Genomic DNA, 17,236 nt, shown 5'->3' with positions numbered 1-17,236 from the left:
ACATACAGGTCTTCTCTCATGGACTTGAATGGCATCCTTGAATGTAAATGGTATTTTCCTGACTTATAAATTGTAGGCTATTGCACCTACCCATCTATCCACAATAGCCTATCTATCTCAAGGTTTGCCACATACAGAGAGTTTGGGAGTTATGTTCTTAAAACAGGAAAATTAACCCAGGGTGCATGCTACAATAATAAAGTACATTCCATTTGTAGACCACTTTTCATGTACACAGACACACTAATGTATTGGGGACCTCTATTAGATGCATCTGTCAACATTGAAGTGGCGGTAATACACCATAACGTTGGATGCCAACCGCCGACAACAACCCCACCAAAGAAGATCTGGCAAAGTTGGTCTTCTCGCGATATTTCCGTAGTGGGTGGTGAAGTCAGAGATATGGCAGCCGTTGCCCTGAAGTCTTGTCGCAAAGGACTGTCTCACATTTTGAGGGATGGAGCAGTCGCTACTTTCTCGCCAAAGGCTTTGGGAGGTGAGTATGATACTACGGTTCGATGTGTACCGTTTCACGGGAAAACTTACAGGCTTCGTTTATAAAAACAAATAGAGGAGGGGGTGTGGCAGTCAGGGTCGGCACTAGGTACCACAGCCACAAACCCAGCCTATTTCTACAAGTTATTTTTCTTAAAATGATTTTAAATTTCACCCTAACCACACTATGCCTAACCCTATCCTTAAATTAATCAACTTTTTGTTTTCATAAATTATTACGATATAGCCAATTTTGACTTCGTGGCTGTGGTAACTAGTGACAACCCAGCGGCAGACTGTCATCGGAATGTATTTGTTTGCTCATGCACATACAAACTGCGCAGCACTTGCATATTCTTAGATATCGCACAATCAATGCTGGTAAGGAATGGGCGCGTTCGAGCGTATCACTTTTGTCAACACGTTGACCAACGGTCACAGCCAACAACAATGTGTTGCATTATAGGTATAAAAATAGTCCGACTTGCTATTACATGTCGACTGCATGACCTTTACAACAACCATGTGATTAAAGGTCATGAACTTTCGACTCCAGTTCCTCCTTACAAACCGCAATCAGAAACAAATCATAGTGGGAGACAATGGCAGGTAGCCTAGTGGTTAGAGTGTTGGCCTAGTAACCGAAAGGTTGCAAGATCGAATCCCTGAGCTGACAAGGTGAAAATGACATGTACATTTAGGGAAGTAATACGTCTCTGGGGGTTAAAGTTGCAATGGAACTATAATCATATTCAAGTGGGTGTGATTGCGTATCACTTAATGAGTCCATTTTGTAATGTTAAGAAAATGTGTAAATTACTCCAATAACTCCATCATATCTACATTTCTGAATCATCACTTAACCCACTAGGCTGTCATTGAAAATAAGAATGTGTTCTTAACTGACTTGCCTAGTTAAATAAAGCTAAAACAACCCAAGTCTGCTTTTTGGAAGTACATTTTTTCCAAGATGGCATAGCAGTCAGATGTCCTCGTCATGTATATATATTTACATCTTTTCTTCGCATATCTTTTTAAATATATTTTTTCTCTAAAAACTCAACTTCAAAACACTCTCCTGCAACCCACCTCACCAATAAACAAATAAAAAAGAAGTATTATTCACCTCAAGTCTGAAATCCACAACAGAAGCTAGCCAGTTCACTGGCTAACGTTGGTATTCAGCTAACCACGGTTGGCGGTCATCAGCTATCCTTTAGCTTGAAAAGCTATCGCCAGTTTTGTACAACGCGACTCACACCATAGCATACCGGACCTATTTTCTCTCCATATCCCCGGATTTCTACCGCAAGCTCTGGACATTTACATCTGGATCTTGCAGCTAGCTAGCTGCTATCCGAGTGACTATTGGCTTACGTCGGTCCCGGAGCAAACATCAATTATTCCGGAGCTAGCCAGCTAAAGAGTACCATCAGCCACTCCTGGGCTACAATCACCTATCCGGACCCGTTTTACTGCTGATGCGGAGCCCCACCGGGCCTTCACGACTGGACTACTGACGTTATCTGCCCGAGGGAGTTATCCAACTGGCCCCTCCGTCGCGATGTAACCTGAACGCCCATCTGTGGCCTGCTAATCGTTAGCAGCCGATAAGACAGCTATCTGAATAGGTCTATCAGACAATTTTCTTGGGTCACTATAACTATATCTATTTTGCCAATTGGATTGGTCCCCTCTACCACACGGAACCCCACTAATCTACTGACGGAAACGCATGAGGTGGCTAAAAACAGACCTCCATCCTCTGCCAGCTTGCTACCCATGGCCCGGCTAGCTGTCTGAATCGCCGTGACCTCAACCAACCTCACTACTCACTGGACCATTATGATCACTCGGCTAAGCATGCCTCTCCTTAATGTCAATATGCATTGTCCGTTGCTGTTCTGGTTAGTGTTTATTGTCTTATTTCACTGTAGAGCCTCTAGCCCTGCTCATTATACTTTATCCAACCTTTCAGTTCCACCACCCACACATGCTGATGTTTCTAGAGACAATATCTCTCTCATCATCATTCAATGCCTATGTTTACCTCCACTGTATTCCCATCCTACCATACCTTTGTCTGTACATTATACCTTGAAGCTATTTTATCGCCCCCAGAAACCAGCTCCTTTTACTCTCTGTTCCGGATGTCCTAGACGACCAATTCTCAGAGCTTTTAGCCGTACCCTTATCCTACTCCTCCTCTGTTCCTCTGGTGATGTAGAAGTGAATCCAGGCCCTGCAGTGCCTAGCTCCACTCAGGCGCTCTCTTTTGATGACTTCTGTAACCGTAATAGCCTTGGTTTCATGCATGTTAACATTAGAAGCCTCCTCCTTAAGTTAGTTTTATTCACTGCTTTAGCACACTCTGCCAACCCGGATGTCCTAGCCATGTCTGAATCCTGGCTTAGGAAGACCACCAAAAACTCTGAAATCTCCATCCCTAACTACAACATTTTCTGACAAGATAGAACGGCTAAAGGGTGTTGCAATCTATTGCAGAGATAGCCTGCAGAGTTCTGTCCTACTATCCAGGTCTGTACCCAAACAATTTCAACTTCTACTTTTAAAAATCCACCTCTCTAAAAACAAGTCTCTCACTGTTGCCGCCTGCTATAGACCACCCTCTGCCTCCAGCTGTGCTCTGGACACCACATGTGAATTGATTGCCCCCCATCTATCTTCAGAGCTCGTGCTGCTAGGTGACCTAAACTGGGACATGCTTAATAACACCCCGGCCATCCTACAATCTAAGATTGCCCTCAATCTCACACAAATTATCAATGAACCTACCAGGTACCACCCCAAAGCCGTAAACACGGGCACCCTCATAGATATCATCCTAACCAACTTGCTCTCTAAATACACCTCTGCTGTTTTGAACCAAGATCTCAGCGTTCATTGCCTGCATCCGTAATGGGTCAGCGGTCAAGCGACCTCCACTCATCACGGTCAAACACTCCCTGAAACACTTCAGCGAGCAGGCCTTTCTAATCGACCTGGCCCGTGTATCCTGGAACGATATTGACCTCATCCCGTCAGTAGAGGATGACTGGTTATTTTTTTTAAATGCCTTCCTCGCCATCTTAAATAAGCATGCCCCATTCAAGAAATTTAGAACCAGGAACAGATATAGCCCATGGTTCTCTCCAGACCTGACTGCCCTTAACCAACACAAAAACATCCTATGGCGTTCTGCATTAGCATCGAACAGTCCCCGTGATATGCAACTTTTCAGGGAAGTTAGAAACCAATATACACAGGCAGTTAGAAAAGCCAAGGCTAGCTTTTTCAAGCAGAAATTTGCTTCCTGCAACTAAAAAAAAACTCAAAGTTCTGGGACACTGTAAAGTCCATGGAGAATAAGAACACCTCCTCCCAGCTGCCCACTGGACTGAAGATATGAAACTCTGTCACCACCGATAAATCCACTATAATTGAGAATTTCAATAAGCATTTCTCTACGGCTGGCCATGCTTTCCACCTGGCTACCCCTACCCCGGTCAACAGCACTGCACCCCCCCAAAGCAACTCGCCCAAGCTTTCCCCATTTCTCCTTCTCCCAAATCCAGTCAGCTGATGTTCTGAAAGAGCTGCAAAATCTGGACCCCTACAAATCAGCCGGGCTAGACAATCTGGACCCTTTCTTTCTAAAATTATCTGCCGAAATTGTTGCAACCCCTATTACTAGCCTGTTCAAACTCTCTTTCGTGTCGTCTGAGATTCCCAAAGATTGGAAAGCAGCTGTGGTCATCCCCCTCTTCAAAGGGGGGGACACTCTTGACCCAAACTGCTACAGACCTATATCTATCCTACCCTGCTTTTCTAAGGTCTTCAAAAGCCAAGTCAACAAACAGATTACCGACCATTTCGAAACCCACCGCACCTTCTCCGCTATGCAATCTGGTTTCAGAGCTGGTCATGGGTGTTCCTCAGCCACGCTCAAGGTCCTAAATGACATCTTAACCGCCATCGATAAGAAACAATACTGTGCAGCCGTATTCATTGACCTGGCCAAGGCTTTCGACTCTGTCAATCACCACATCCTCATCGGCAGACTCGATAGCCTTGGTTTCTCAAATGATTGCCTCGCCTGGTTCACCCACTACTTCTCTGATAGAGTTCAGTGTGTCAAATCGGAGGGCCTGTTGTCCGGGCCTCTGGCAGCCTCTATGGGGGTGCCACAGGGTTCAACCCTTGGGCCGACTCTTCTCTGTATACATCAATGATGTCGCTCTTGCTGCTGTTGAGTCTCTGATACACCTCTATGCAGACTTTGGACACTGTGTTAACAACCCTCCAGATGAGCTTCAATGCCATACAACTCTCCTTCCGTGGCCTCCATCTGCTCTTAAACGCAAGTAAAACTAAATACATGCTCTTCAACCGATCGCTGCCTGCACCTGCCCGCCCGTCCAGCATCACTACTCTGGATGGTTCTGACTTAGAATATGTGGACAACTACAAATACCTAGGTGTCTGGTTAGACTGTAAACTCTCCTTCCAGACTCACCTCAAACATCTCCAATCTAGAATTGGCTTCCTATTTCGCAACAAAGCATCCTTCACTCATGCTGCCAAACATAACCTCGTAAAACTGACCATCCTACCGATCCTCGACTTCGGCGATGTCATTTACAAAATAGCCTCCAATAGACTGCATCCAATTTATTGAGTAGGGTATCACAGTGCCATCCGTTTTGTCACCAAAGACCCATATACTACCCACCACTGCGACCTGTACGCTCTCGTTGGCTGGCCCTCGCTTCATACTCGTTGCCAAACCCACGGGCTCCAGGTCATCTACAAAATCCTGCTAGGTAAAGTACCCCCTTATCTCAGCTCGCTGGTCACCATAGCAGCACCCACCTGTAGCACGCGCTCCAGCAGGAATATCTCTCTGGTCACCCCCAAAGCCCACTCCTCCTTTGGCCACCTCTCCTTCCAGTTCTCTGCAGCCAATGACTGGAACGAACTGCAAAGATCTCTGAAGCTGGAAACACTTATCTCCATCACTAGCTTTAAGAACCAGCTGTCAGAGCAGCTCACAGATTACTGCACCTGTACATAGCCCATCTATAAATTAGCCCAAACAACTACCCCTTCCCCTACTGTATTTATTTATTTTGCTCCTTTGCACCCCATTATTTATATTTCTACTTTGCACATTCTTCCACTGCAAATCTACCATTCCAGTGTTTTACTTGCTATATTGTATTTACTTTGCCACCATGGCCTTTTTTTTGCCTTTACCTCCCTTATCTCACCTCATTTGCTCACATTGTATATAGACTTATTTTTCGACTGTATGTTTGTTTTACTCCATGTGTAACTCTGTGTTGTATGTGTCGAACTGCTTTGCTTTATCTTGGCCAGGTCACATTTGTTAATGAGAACTTGTTCTCAACTTGCCTACCTGGTTAAATAAAGGTGAAATAAAAAGGCGTTACAGTGCATTCAGACCCCTTCCCCTTTTCCACATTTTGCTACGTTACAGCCTTATTCTAAAGTTGATTAAATCGTTTTTTCCCTCATCAATCTACAACCAATACCCTATAATGACAAAGCAAAACCATGTTTGTTGACATTTTTGCAAATGTATTACAAATAAAACAACAGGAATACCTTATTTACATAAGTATTCAGACCCTTTGCTATGATACTCAAAATTGACCTCAGGTGCATCCTGTTTCCATTGATCATCTTTGAGATGTTTCTACAACTTGATTGGAGTCCACCTGTCGTAAATTCAATTGATTGGACATGATTTGGAAAGGCATACATCTGTCTATATAAAGGTCCCACAGTTGACAGTGCATGTCAGAGCAAAAACCAAGCTATGAGTTTGAAGGAATTGTCCGTAGAGCTCCGAGACAGGATTGTGTCGAGGCACAGATCTGGGGAAGGGTAATAAAGAATGTCTGCAGCATTGAAGGTCCCCAAGAAAACAGTGGCCTCCATCATTCTTAAATGGAAGATTTTCGGAATCACCAAGACTCTTCCTAGAGCTGGCCGCCCGGCCAAACTGAGCAATCAGGGGAGCAGGGCCTTGGTCAAGGGAGGTTACCAAGAACCCGATGGTCACTCTGACAGAGTTCCTCAGTGGACATGGGAGGACCTACCAGAAGGACAACCATCTCTGCAGAACTCCACAAATCAGGCCTTTATGGTGGCAAGATGGAATCCACTCCTCAGTAAAAGGAACATGACAGCCAGCTTGGAGTTTGCCAAAAGGCACCTAATGGACTCTGACTATGAGAAACAAGATTCTCTGGTCTGATGAGACCAAGATTGAACTCTTTGGCCTGAATGCCAAGCATCACGTATGGAGGAAACCTGGCACCATCCATACGGTAAAGCATGTTGGAGGCAGCATGATGCTGTGGGGATGTTTTTCAGTGGCAGGGACTGGGAGACTAGTCAGGATCAAGAGAAAGATGAACGGAGCAAAGTACAAAGAAATCCTTGATGAAAACCTGCTCCAGAGCACTCAGGACCTCTGACTGGGGCGAAGCTTCACCTTCCAACAGGACAATGACCCTAAGCACACAGCCTAGACAACACAGGAGTATTATGGGCAAGTCTCTGAATGTCCTTGAGTGGCCCAGCCAGAACCCAGACTTTAACCCGATCGAACATCGCTTGAGAGACCTGAAAAGGCTTGTGGTGTCATACGCAAGAAGACTCAAGGCTGAATCGCTGCCACATGGGGAACATTTGTTGTACTTGGGTCTGGGAAGAATCTGGCCTTTTTATAAACATATTTCGTGCAATTCTGTCATTTTATACATATTTGTTAATGAAAATATGTTATTTCACAGCAATTTAGATGATACAATTCCCTACACTATTCAGTTCTTGTTTTTATCACATATTCTGAAATTGAGCTAACAGTGTAGAATTTTAGCAACCAGGAAATGACAAAGCGATTTCCACTAAATAACCCAGCCACAAAGTCAGAACAGCTTCCCCATTTTGACAACCGATGCCACTCCGGCAGTAGAAATTAAAAGGTGAATATCACAGCCAATCACAACACTGGCGGGTAAGTAATACTGTGAAACACGATCATTCCTCTATAAGCCCCAGATATGTTATGGACCCTTTCAGAAATTGCAATGAATGGAGTGAATGGAGGAACATATAACATTACATTACATGGGGTCGTGGGTCTGTTGTAGACCCATGAACTGACCTCGCTGAGAAACTGCATCTCTGCTTACCTCATGTCAAAATAAATGTCCTCCACAAGTTCTTGCTTTTTTTTGGGCCAGGTATGGTGCACGTGCAGGACTTTTATTTTGACATGCGCTAAGCAGAGTGAGTCTACAGACCCACGTTTAGAAAGTCTGTTAAATGTATGTTCCATAGTACATCAGGGAAACTAGGCAGAAGGGAGTGGTGCTTCAAATACAGCAGATCTGCAACATCATTAATTGAGCCTCTCATATCCTCCTTAATTGCCAGCCTCAACACGTTACGGAAAGAGATTAACTGTATAGGAACCTCTGGGGACAGGTCATGTGGATACTGGACAGTCACTAAATTGGCAGATGCAAACAGATTATCATCTTTAAATGACAGCTGTTCTTGAGGGCTCAAACAAAAAAAAGCGGTTTGCGATTTTGTTCATACTGGTAAACTGCCGTTTCAATTGTGTGGTTGCAATATCAACAGTCCCTTATCTCTGGTATATCTTGGCATGCATCATTCAAAACTAAGTTTAAATTGTGTGCAGCGCAATGGACATATAATGCACAATGTGTCAGGAAAGGCTGTCTGGGTTGTCATACTCAGTGTTGAAAACAGTCGGGCCCACAACCTGGACCTACAGGTTGTGGTGAGAACATTTGAACACAAATGCAAGGCGACACAGTCGCATATTGTTGTTACTATAGGCCTCTACATAGAACAAAAAAGAGATTGGCATTAATAGACTGGTTTTATGCACAACAAATTTCTATCCATGCTGGGAGAGAGCGCGAGGATGGCTCATGTCATGCAGGTTCAGGTAGGCTATACAGGACAGCTGCATATTCTAAACAAATCAATTGGATGCAGATTAGTATGCTGTTGAATCAAACGTTTATTTTACAATCCGTCAGCCAGCAGCCTAAATGGACGCCCTGCTTATCATGGGAAAATGACAACCAAATAGTTCTAACATTAATCCATTAGCTAAGGCAAAGCTATAGGCTACACGCCCTGGCACCACAGAATGCCTATCATCAATTCGATAGGCAGCCGCATAGACATGTCGCAGTTTCAGCACAATGGACAGCGATCTGTAATCTATACTTTGTGAATGGCTGTCTGGCTGACTCATTCGATTGTTTATTTTGTCAGGGGGGCGAACTACGACCTTGGAGGGGTCCAGAGAAACTGCATTATGCCACTTCTAGCGTTGCTAAAAGCAGCTAGGGTAGCCTAGTTTTTAGACATCAATGCAAATACTGTTAAATTAAGTATGACCTTTTACGTTTTAATTTTCTAGGCTTGTAATGTTATTCTGCTTTAATTGTTTTTACATTGTGATAAGTAACACGTTTTCACCTGAATTGCATCGCGTCATAGTCTGCTGTATCAGGGTCTGTTCGGTAGCTTTCACTCTGGTGATGTCAACAAGGTCTTGTCCCACAGCACTGGCCCGATTCAATTATCTAAATGTTACATAAGAATTCCTCAGCTGATCATTCCTTGCCTTGACTTCACCCTGATTTGATCTTTCAAGGGGGTTGCACAAATCACCCAAATACAATGTACATTTTACACGCCATTCTTAAAGACGCACTCCATTCTCAACTATTGCATTAAATCACTTATTCTAATTCTGTCATAGTCAATTGGCACATATTGTGTGTGTTTGTCCTACAGGGGTGAGACAGAAGTCCTCTATACAGTATGCAACGAGGCCAGAGCTCCCTAAGCTGGCCTACCGCAGGGTAAAGGGGAAGAGTCCAGGCGTGGTCTTCCTGCCTGGGTATGGATCCAACATGAACGGCCAGAAAGCTGAGGCCCTGGAGGAGTTCTGCAGGTCGCTTGGACACTCATACCTTAGGTACTGTACTCTACCTGCCGCCGTGTAACACAATACACAGCGGCAGGTAACCTAGTGGTTAAGAGCGTTGGGTCAGGAACTGAAAGGCCGCTGGTTCGTATCCCCGGGCCGACGAGGTGAAAAGTCTCTGTGCCCCAGAGCAAGGCACTTAACCCTAATCACTCTAGAAAAGAGCGTCTGCTAAATGACTCAAATGCGCTCCAGCGACTCCTGTGGCGGGCCGGGCGCAGTGCGCGCTAACCGAGGGGGCCAGGTGCACGGTGTTTCCTCCGACACATTGGTGCGGCTGGCTTCCAGGTTGGAGACGCGCTGTGTTAAGAAGCAGTGCAGCTTGGTTGGGTTGTGCTTCGGAGGACGCATGGCTTTCGACCTTCGTCTCTCCCGAGCCCGTACGAGAGTTGTAGCGATGAGACAAGATAGTAATTACTAGCGATTGGATACCACGAAAATTGGGGAGAAAAGGGGGTAAAATGTAAAAAATATTTAAAAAATACAGTAGAAAAATAAGTCTATATACAATGTGAGCAAATGAGGTGAGATAAGGCGGGGCTTTACCTAGCAGAGACTTGTAGATGACCTGTAGCAGGTGGGTTTGGCGATGAGTATGAAGCAAAGGCCAACCAACGGGAGCGTACAGGTCGCAATGGTGAGTAGTGTATGGGGCTTTGGTGACAAAACGGATGGCACTGTGATAGACTGCATTCGATGCTAATGCAGAACGCCACAGGATGTTTTTGTGCTGGTCAAGGGCAGACAGGTCTGGAGTGAACCAAGGACTATATCTATTCCTAGTTCTACATTTTTTGAAAAGGGGCATGCTTATTTAAGATGGTGAGGAAGGCACTTTTAAAGAATAGCCAGGCATCCTCTACTGACGGGATGAGGTCAATATCCTTCCAGGATACCTCGGCCAGGTCGATTTAGAAAGGCCTGCTCACTGAAGTGTTTTAGGGAGCGTTTGACCGTGATGAGGGGTGATCGTTTGGTCGCAGACCCATTACGGATGCAGGCAATGAGGCAGTGATCGCTGAGATCTTGATTGAAAACAGCAGAGGTGTATTTGGAGGGCGAGTTAGTTACGATGACATCTATGAGGGTGCCCGTGTTTACGGATTTGGAGTTGTACCTGGTAGGTTCATTGATAATTTGTGTGAGATTGAAGGCATCAAGTTTAGATTGTAGGATGGCCGGGGTGTTAAGCATGTCCCAGTTTAGGTCACCTAGTAGCACGAGCTCAGAAGATAGATGGGGGGCAATCAATTCACATATGGGATCGAGGGCACAGCTGGGGGCAGAGGGAGGTCTATAACAAGCGGCAACAGTGAGAGACTTGTTTCTGGAAAGGTGGGTTTTTAAAAGTAGAAGCTCAAATTGTTTGGGTACAGACTTGGATAGTAATACAGAACTCTGCAGGCTATCTTTGCAGTAGATTGCAACACCGCCCCCTTTGGCAGTTCTATCTTGGCGGAAAATGTTATAGTTAGCGATGGAGATCTCAGGGTTTCTGGTGGTTTTCCTAAGCCAGGATTCAGACACGGCTAAGACATTTGGGTTGGCAGAGTGTGCTAAAGCAGTGAGTAAAACTAACTTAGGGAGTAGGCTTCTAATGTTAACATGCATGAAACCAAGGCTTTTACGGTTACAGAAGTCAACAAATGAGAGCACCTGGGGAGTGGGAGTAGGGCTAGACACTGCAGGACCTGGATTAACCTCTACATCACCAGAGGAGAAGTAGGATAAGGGTATGGCTAAATGCTCATGTAACCAAAATACACTGTGCTCTCTTTTGAAAACTCTTGAGTTTTTATGCTAGCTTAGTAGCCAGATTTCCCCCCCATGTTTTATTGTATGTCTGACTGGTCCTTCAGGCTCATGTTGTGTTTGTGGTTCCCCAGGTTTGACTACACAGGCCATGGGTTATCGGAGGGGGTGTTCGCTGAAGGGACCATCGGCACCTGGAAGAAAGATGTCCTCTTCGTGTTGGATGAACTAACAGAGGGTCCACAGGTGAAAGAACTCGCCACTGGATCTAGAATCATATCTAAACTAGCCTTTAGATAACGCTCGTATTTATGTGTGTATTTGGTGGGATTCAAATTGGTATTTGATTTAGTTTATTATTAAAGTGTTATGTATTTTCAGATCTGCTTTGAAGAGCTCAGACTGGTTTGACTTTATAACCCAGTTATAGACCGTCTCTTACATGACTTTGATCTTTCAAAATATGCCCTGTTAATTTTGCCCTCCATAATATTTACTCTATTTGTTGTGTAAGATTTCAGTTAGAATCTGTATAAAAACAACTTTGGTTGTGTATTAGTGTTGTTGACTTCAAACGGTGGTGGTGTTGGTATCACATGTTTCCACAAGTGGGCGCTGTCACACAAATTAAATATCATCTCACACCACCATGTAACTTTCACGTCACACACACACCGTTCAATCATTACCTGAGTAGCATAGCATAGCCTCCCATGCCAGGCTTCGGGGCTCTTCTTGACATTCATCAGACACACAGCTAGTGAATGAGCCCATTAGCAGGGCCAGAGTCATATTACTCCTAATGTACTTGTGATGATGATGATGATGATTTGGAACTGATTCAGGGAACAGAACCAAAAACCGAAAAAATAACAACCTTTTTCCAGGAATGGAAAAACTGAATCGGGAACGAAAGTAATCTTTTAGTATTCTGGAACAGTACCGTTATTTTCAAATTTTGAGAACTGGTTAATAATTTAAAAAATAGTTCCCAAAATATTCTTAATATCTGGTATGTAATTCTGTAATTTTGTGACGTTATAATACTAGTAATAGCCTAAACACATCACTTAATGTCATGTAAACAACTAGCTTACCGTTCCATAGCAAGCTTCTGCATCCACACTAATTGGCGGAGTAAATTAATGACAAATGTAAAAGCTACAGTATGTTGAGTTCACAGGGGGAAAAATGTACGAAAAGGAACTATGAACCGGTACTTTTTTCTGGATCAAACCAGTTCTTTACTATGCTGGTTGGAACATTCAAACTGAACGAAATACAGAGGGGTTGTGCTCGGAACGGAACGATTGGAAAATAATTTCCCCTGGTTAGATCTGTTTTTAGAAACTACTTCTGTCCATTGTAGCGATAGCTAGATGACCATGGTACTTCTCTGCAGAAGAGTCGGTTCAAATGGAAGAAAGGAGATGAGGAGACAAGGGGAGGAGACAAGCGAAGCAATCCATATCAAACTGTTGGTATTTCTATGTACCATTGCTCCCTATCCTAGATCAAGGCATCTTTAACATAATCATGTCTTTCCCCATGGTCTCTCTGTTTAGATCATGGTGGGGTCCAGTATGGGCGGCTGGCTCATGCTGTTGGCAGCTATCGCCAGGCCGGAGAAGACTGCAGCTCTGGTGGGCATATCCACAGCAGCAGACCACATTGTCACAGCCTTCAAGTCAATGTCTTTAGAGGTGAGCGAGGACATCATAAAATAATGTGTGGTTATGACCAGGGTTGTCGCTAATTCCATTTCTATTCAGGGAGTGGGGAATTGAAATAAAATGCTCTATGTGAATGTCAATTCATTATTTTATTTTAAATGGAATTGATCCCATTTCACCACAGGTGCGTAAGGAGATTGAAGAGAAGGGCGTGCTGACTGTGCCCACCAAGCACAGTGAGGAGGGCACCTACACGTTCACTATTGGCTTCCTGAACGAGGCGGAGAACCATTGTGTCCTCCAGAGCCCCCTCCCCATCACCTGCCCTGTGAGGCTCATCCACGGCCTGAAGGACGACGACGTGCCCTGGCACATCTCCATGCAAGTGGCCCAGCGCGTCCTCAGCCCCGACGTGGACGTCATCCTCCGCCGCCACGGTCAGCACCGCATGGCTGAGAAGGATGACATCAGGCTCATGGTCTACACCATCGACGACCTCATAGACAAGCTGACCACCCTCGTTTGAGTTGGGGGGGGGGGGGGGGGGTTAGGAATGCACCCCATTGGAGAGGCAGGAGCAACCATATATGATCCCACTCTCCCCTTACCCTTCCTTCCATCCTGCCCAGTTTGTCCTCAGTATGCTGTTTCAAAGCAAGAGAGAAAGACAAGGATTATCGAAAGTACAAACTGTGATGGAACGAGGATGTCGTCTGTCAGAAACCTCAGCCAGGTCCCTAATGCCTGCCTTGGGAAGGGAGTGTGTCTTTTACCAGTTTACTCTGTGCAGTGTTTTTTAGGTAAACCTTTCTACAGGCAATACTGCCACTGCTAATGCTGCCACTGTTTGACAGATCCCAATAGTTCTAGTGTGCCTTTTTTACCACGTCTCATACCCGTTGGGTCAACAAAGCCTCTGCACAGCAGAGTGGAGCGCAGGTCTCGTCTAATTGTGCATGCAGATATTATATGAGGCACAGATAGAATACACACAGACAACAAGCTCCATCAAACTGCCTCCTACGCAGAAGCACTGTGACATAGTGTGGTGATCGGTCCAAGCTGTATTTTCACACAGTGTACAGTCTTTTTTGGAATCGACACAATCTCAAAATAGCTGAAGAAAAGTCAAGAGGAATACATTTTTATTTTACTGTACATCCACACACCTTCCCATGTGCCAGTCTGAGCCACTGGGCTGTTGATTAACATGTCGTTCGTTGGTTATTGGACTGTGTTCAATGGGGCAGAAAGTCAGTCCTGCTGCAGCAGACGCAGTAACTCTCTCTCTCTCTGATCCCCTAACTGCTGCTCTGACCTTTCACTCTTCGGCAGAATGTTTGCAATCAGTCACCTACGCATCACAACACCAACCGGATGACAAAACTCAAACATGAGCACGCATCAGGGTGTAGAACAAAGCGCCTGAGTTATGTAAGTACTGTACATTGCCTTTGGAAAGTGTTCAGACCCCTTGACTTTTTCCACATTTTGTTACGTTAGCCTTATTCTAAAATGGATCAAAATGGGGTTTTTTCTCAGCAATCTACACACAGTACCCCATAATGACAAAGCAAAAACAGTTATTTTAGAAATTTTTGCAAATGTATTCAAAATAAAAAACAAATACCTTATTTACATAAGTATTCAGACCCTTTGCTATGAGACTTGAAATTGAGCTCAGGTGCATCTTGTTTCCATTGATCATCCTTGAGATGTTTCTACAACTTGATTGGAGTCTATCTGTGGTAAATTCAATTGAATGGACATTATTTGGAAAGGCATACACCTGTCTATATAAAGGTCCCACAGTTGACAGTGCATGTCAGCGCAAAAACCAAGCCATGAGGTCGAAGGAATTGTCAGTAGAGCTCCGAGACAGGATTGTGAGGAGGCACAGATCTGGGGAAGGATACCAAAACATGTCTGCAGCATTGAAGATCCCCAAGAACACAGAGGACTCCATCATTCTACAATTGAAAAAGTTTGGAACCACCAAAGACTTTTCCTAGAGCTGGCCGCCCGGCCAAACTAAGCAATCGGGGTAGAAGGGCCTTGGTCAAGGAGGTGACCAAGATTCCGATGGTCACTTTGACAGAGCTCTAGAGTTCCTCTGTGGAGATGGGAGAAACTTCCAGAAGGACAACTATCTCTGCAGCACTCTACCAATCAGTTGGACAGACTGGTTGAGTGGCCAGACGGAAGCTACTTCTCAGTAAAAGGCACATGACAGCCCGCTTGGAGTTTTCCAAAAGTACCCTAAAGACTCTCAGACCATGATAAACAAGATTCTCTGTTCTGATGTAACCAAGATTGAACAAGCCTGAATGCCAAGTGTCACGTCTGGAGTAAATCTGGCCCCATCCCTACGGTGAAGCATGGTGGTGGCAACATCATGCTGTGGGGATGTTTTTCAGTGGCAGGGACTGGGAGACTAGTCAGGATCGAGGCAAAGATGAACGGAGCAAAGTACAGAGATCCTTGATGAAAACCTGCTCCAGAGCGCTCAGGATCTCAGACTGGGGCGAAGGTTCACCTTACAACAGGACAACGACCCTAAGCACACAGCCAAGACAACGCAGGAGTGGCTCCGGGACAAGTCTCTGAATGTCCTTGAGTGGTTCAGCCAGAGCCCGGATGAATCCAATCGAACATCTCTGGAGAGACCTGAAAATAGCTGTGCAGCAATTCTTTCCATCCAACCTGACAGAGCTTGAGAGGATTTGCAGAGAAGAATGGGAAAAACTCCCCAAATACAGGTGTAGCAAGCTTGTAGCATCCTACCCAAGAAGACTCGATGCTGTAATCACTGCCAACGGTGCTTCAACAAAGTACTGATTAAAGGGTCTGAATACTTATGTAAATGTGATATTTCCTGTTTTTATTTTTGTATAATTTAGCAAAATGTCTAAACCTGTTTTTGCTTTGTCATTATGGGGTATTGTTCGTAGATTGAGCCCAAAAAAATGTAATCCATTTTAGAATACGGCTGTAACGTAACAAAATGTAGAAAGAGTCAAGGGGTCTGAATACTTTCTAAATGCACTGTATGTACATTACTGGTGAGGAATTTACTAATATGTAGTGCTAGACCATATATCATAATGACAAGGGCTAGAAGTGCATACACTCAGATATAGTGATGGTGAGAATACTCCTGAATTTATTTTAGCTTGACAGTCAAATGGTACAGTATTGCAATGATGTTAGGATTCAAAAGCTTAACGGACATTCTGGAAAATCATCTATTTCCCGTATTTCAACACTTTCTGAATATTTTTTCCAGCTTGTGATGCATGATGTCATTTCAGTACTGTAGCCTTCACCGCACTCAGACCCTCTCTCCAGATCTATCTGTCATCCACCTCTATAACTCTAACCCAATTAAAGCAGAGCAATGGCTCTCATTATCAAAATTGAGAGACAAGCTGCAAGTCAGACACTAATGGGTTGTACTGTGCCTTCCAAATTTACAGATACATTTAAGGTAGGTGAAAACGTGGTTTTATTTATCTGGTTCTATAAATTGTGAGTCTGGGCTCCAATCCAATGTGAGAGTAGTAAGGCCAAATACATCAACAATGAGTAGTTAACATTTGTCATGTGCCTTTTAGATATTGTCCATGGGCATGATCAGTGCCGACCTGTCATTCATGGCAGGTGGAGCCCCACCTGTTTAGCTAAAAAATATAACACTTTTTTTTGTTGCCTGTTTTGCATGTTATTTTAGCATTATTATGTGTCACATACCAGTTTGCAAACAATGTAAAAAAATAAATAAATAATAATTTAATAAAGCCACATACAAACATGGCCTCTTTTTTGCTTTCATGAGTAAGGCAGCTCCAAAATGTAGGTGTTTCAGCCTAGCTCAGTGCTTTCTGTGGTGGTGGGGCAGCCAGTGGGAAATACAGAGCGTAGGGGTTGGTAATGTTCTCTAGTTGCGCCGTGATTGGCTCAGTGTTCTGTTACTCATGAGGACATAACGTCAGAGAGATACTTTTGTACATGTTTCCTCCAGCAACTTCACAAGGTCCTTTTCTGTTGTTCTGGGATTGATTTAGACTTTTCGCACAAAAGTGCGTTCACCTCTAGGAGACAGAACCCGTCTCCTTCCTGAGCGGTATGGCGGCTGCGTGGTCCCATGGTGTTTATACTTGCTTATTATTATTTGTACAGATGAACGTGGTACCTGAAGGCGTTTGGAAATTGCTCCCAAGGATGAACCAGACTTGTGGATGTG

General features: G+C 44.4%; 1 protein-coding gene across 1 annotated transcript; it reads left to right on the top strand.

The window, feature by feature from the left end:
- Positions 1–364: 364 nt before the first annotated feature.
- LOC129859120 (palmitoyl-protein thioesterase ABHD10, mitochondrial-like) lies at positions 365–16,806 on the top strand. Its single transcript, XM_055928504.1, has 5 exons — positions 365–499; positions 9,376–9,559; positions 11,455–11,566; positions 12,886–13,023; positions 13,178–16,806. Exons 1-5 carry the CDS (start codon positions 406–408, stop codon positions 13,517–13,519), a joined length of 870 nt encoding a protein of 289 aa, XP_055784479.1. The 5' UTR covers positions 365–405; the 3' UTR covers positions 13,520–16,806.
- The last annotated feature ends 430 nt before the right edge of the window (positions 16,807–17,236 follow it).

The sequence above is a fragment of the Salvelinus fontinalis genome, chromosome 7 (genome assembly GCF_029448725.1).
Source record: "Salvelinus fontinalis isolate EN_2023a chromosome 7, ASM2944872v1, whole genome shotgun sequence".
Taxonomy (NCBI): Eukaryota; Metazoa; Chordata; class Actinopteri; order Salmoniformes; family Salmonidae; genus Salvelinus; species Salvelinus fontinalis.
The sequence above is the reverse complement of the archived record's forward strand: the minus strand, read 5'-3'. Positions and strand labels throughout refer to the sequence as shown.

Coding starts and splice junctions, on each gene's coding strand:
- LOC129859120 (XM_055928504.1), top strand. CDS start 406: ATGGCAGCCGTTGCCCTGAAGTCTTGTCGCAAAGGACTGTCTCACATT. Junction 11,567..12,885: donor AACTAACAGAGGGTCCACAG/GTGAAAGAACTC, acceptor CTCTCTGTTTAG/ATCATGGTGGGGTCCAGTAT. Junction 13,024..13,177: donor TCAAGTCAATGTCTTTAGAG/GTGAGCGAGGAC, acceptor ATTTCACCACAG/GTGCGTAAGGAGATTGAAGA.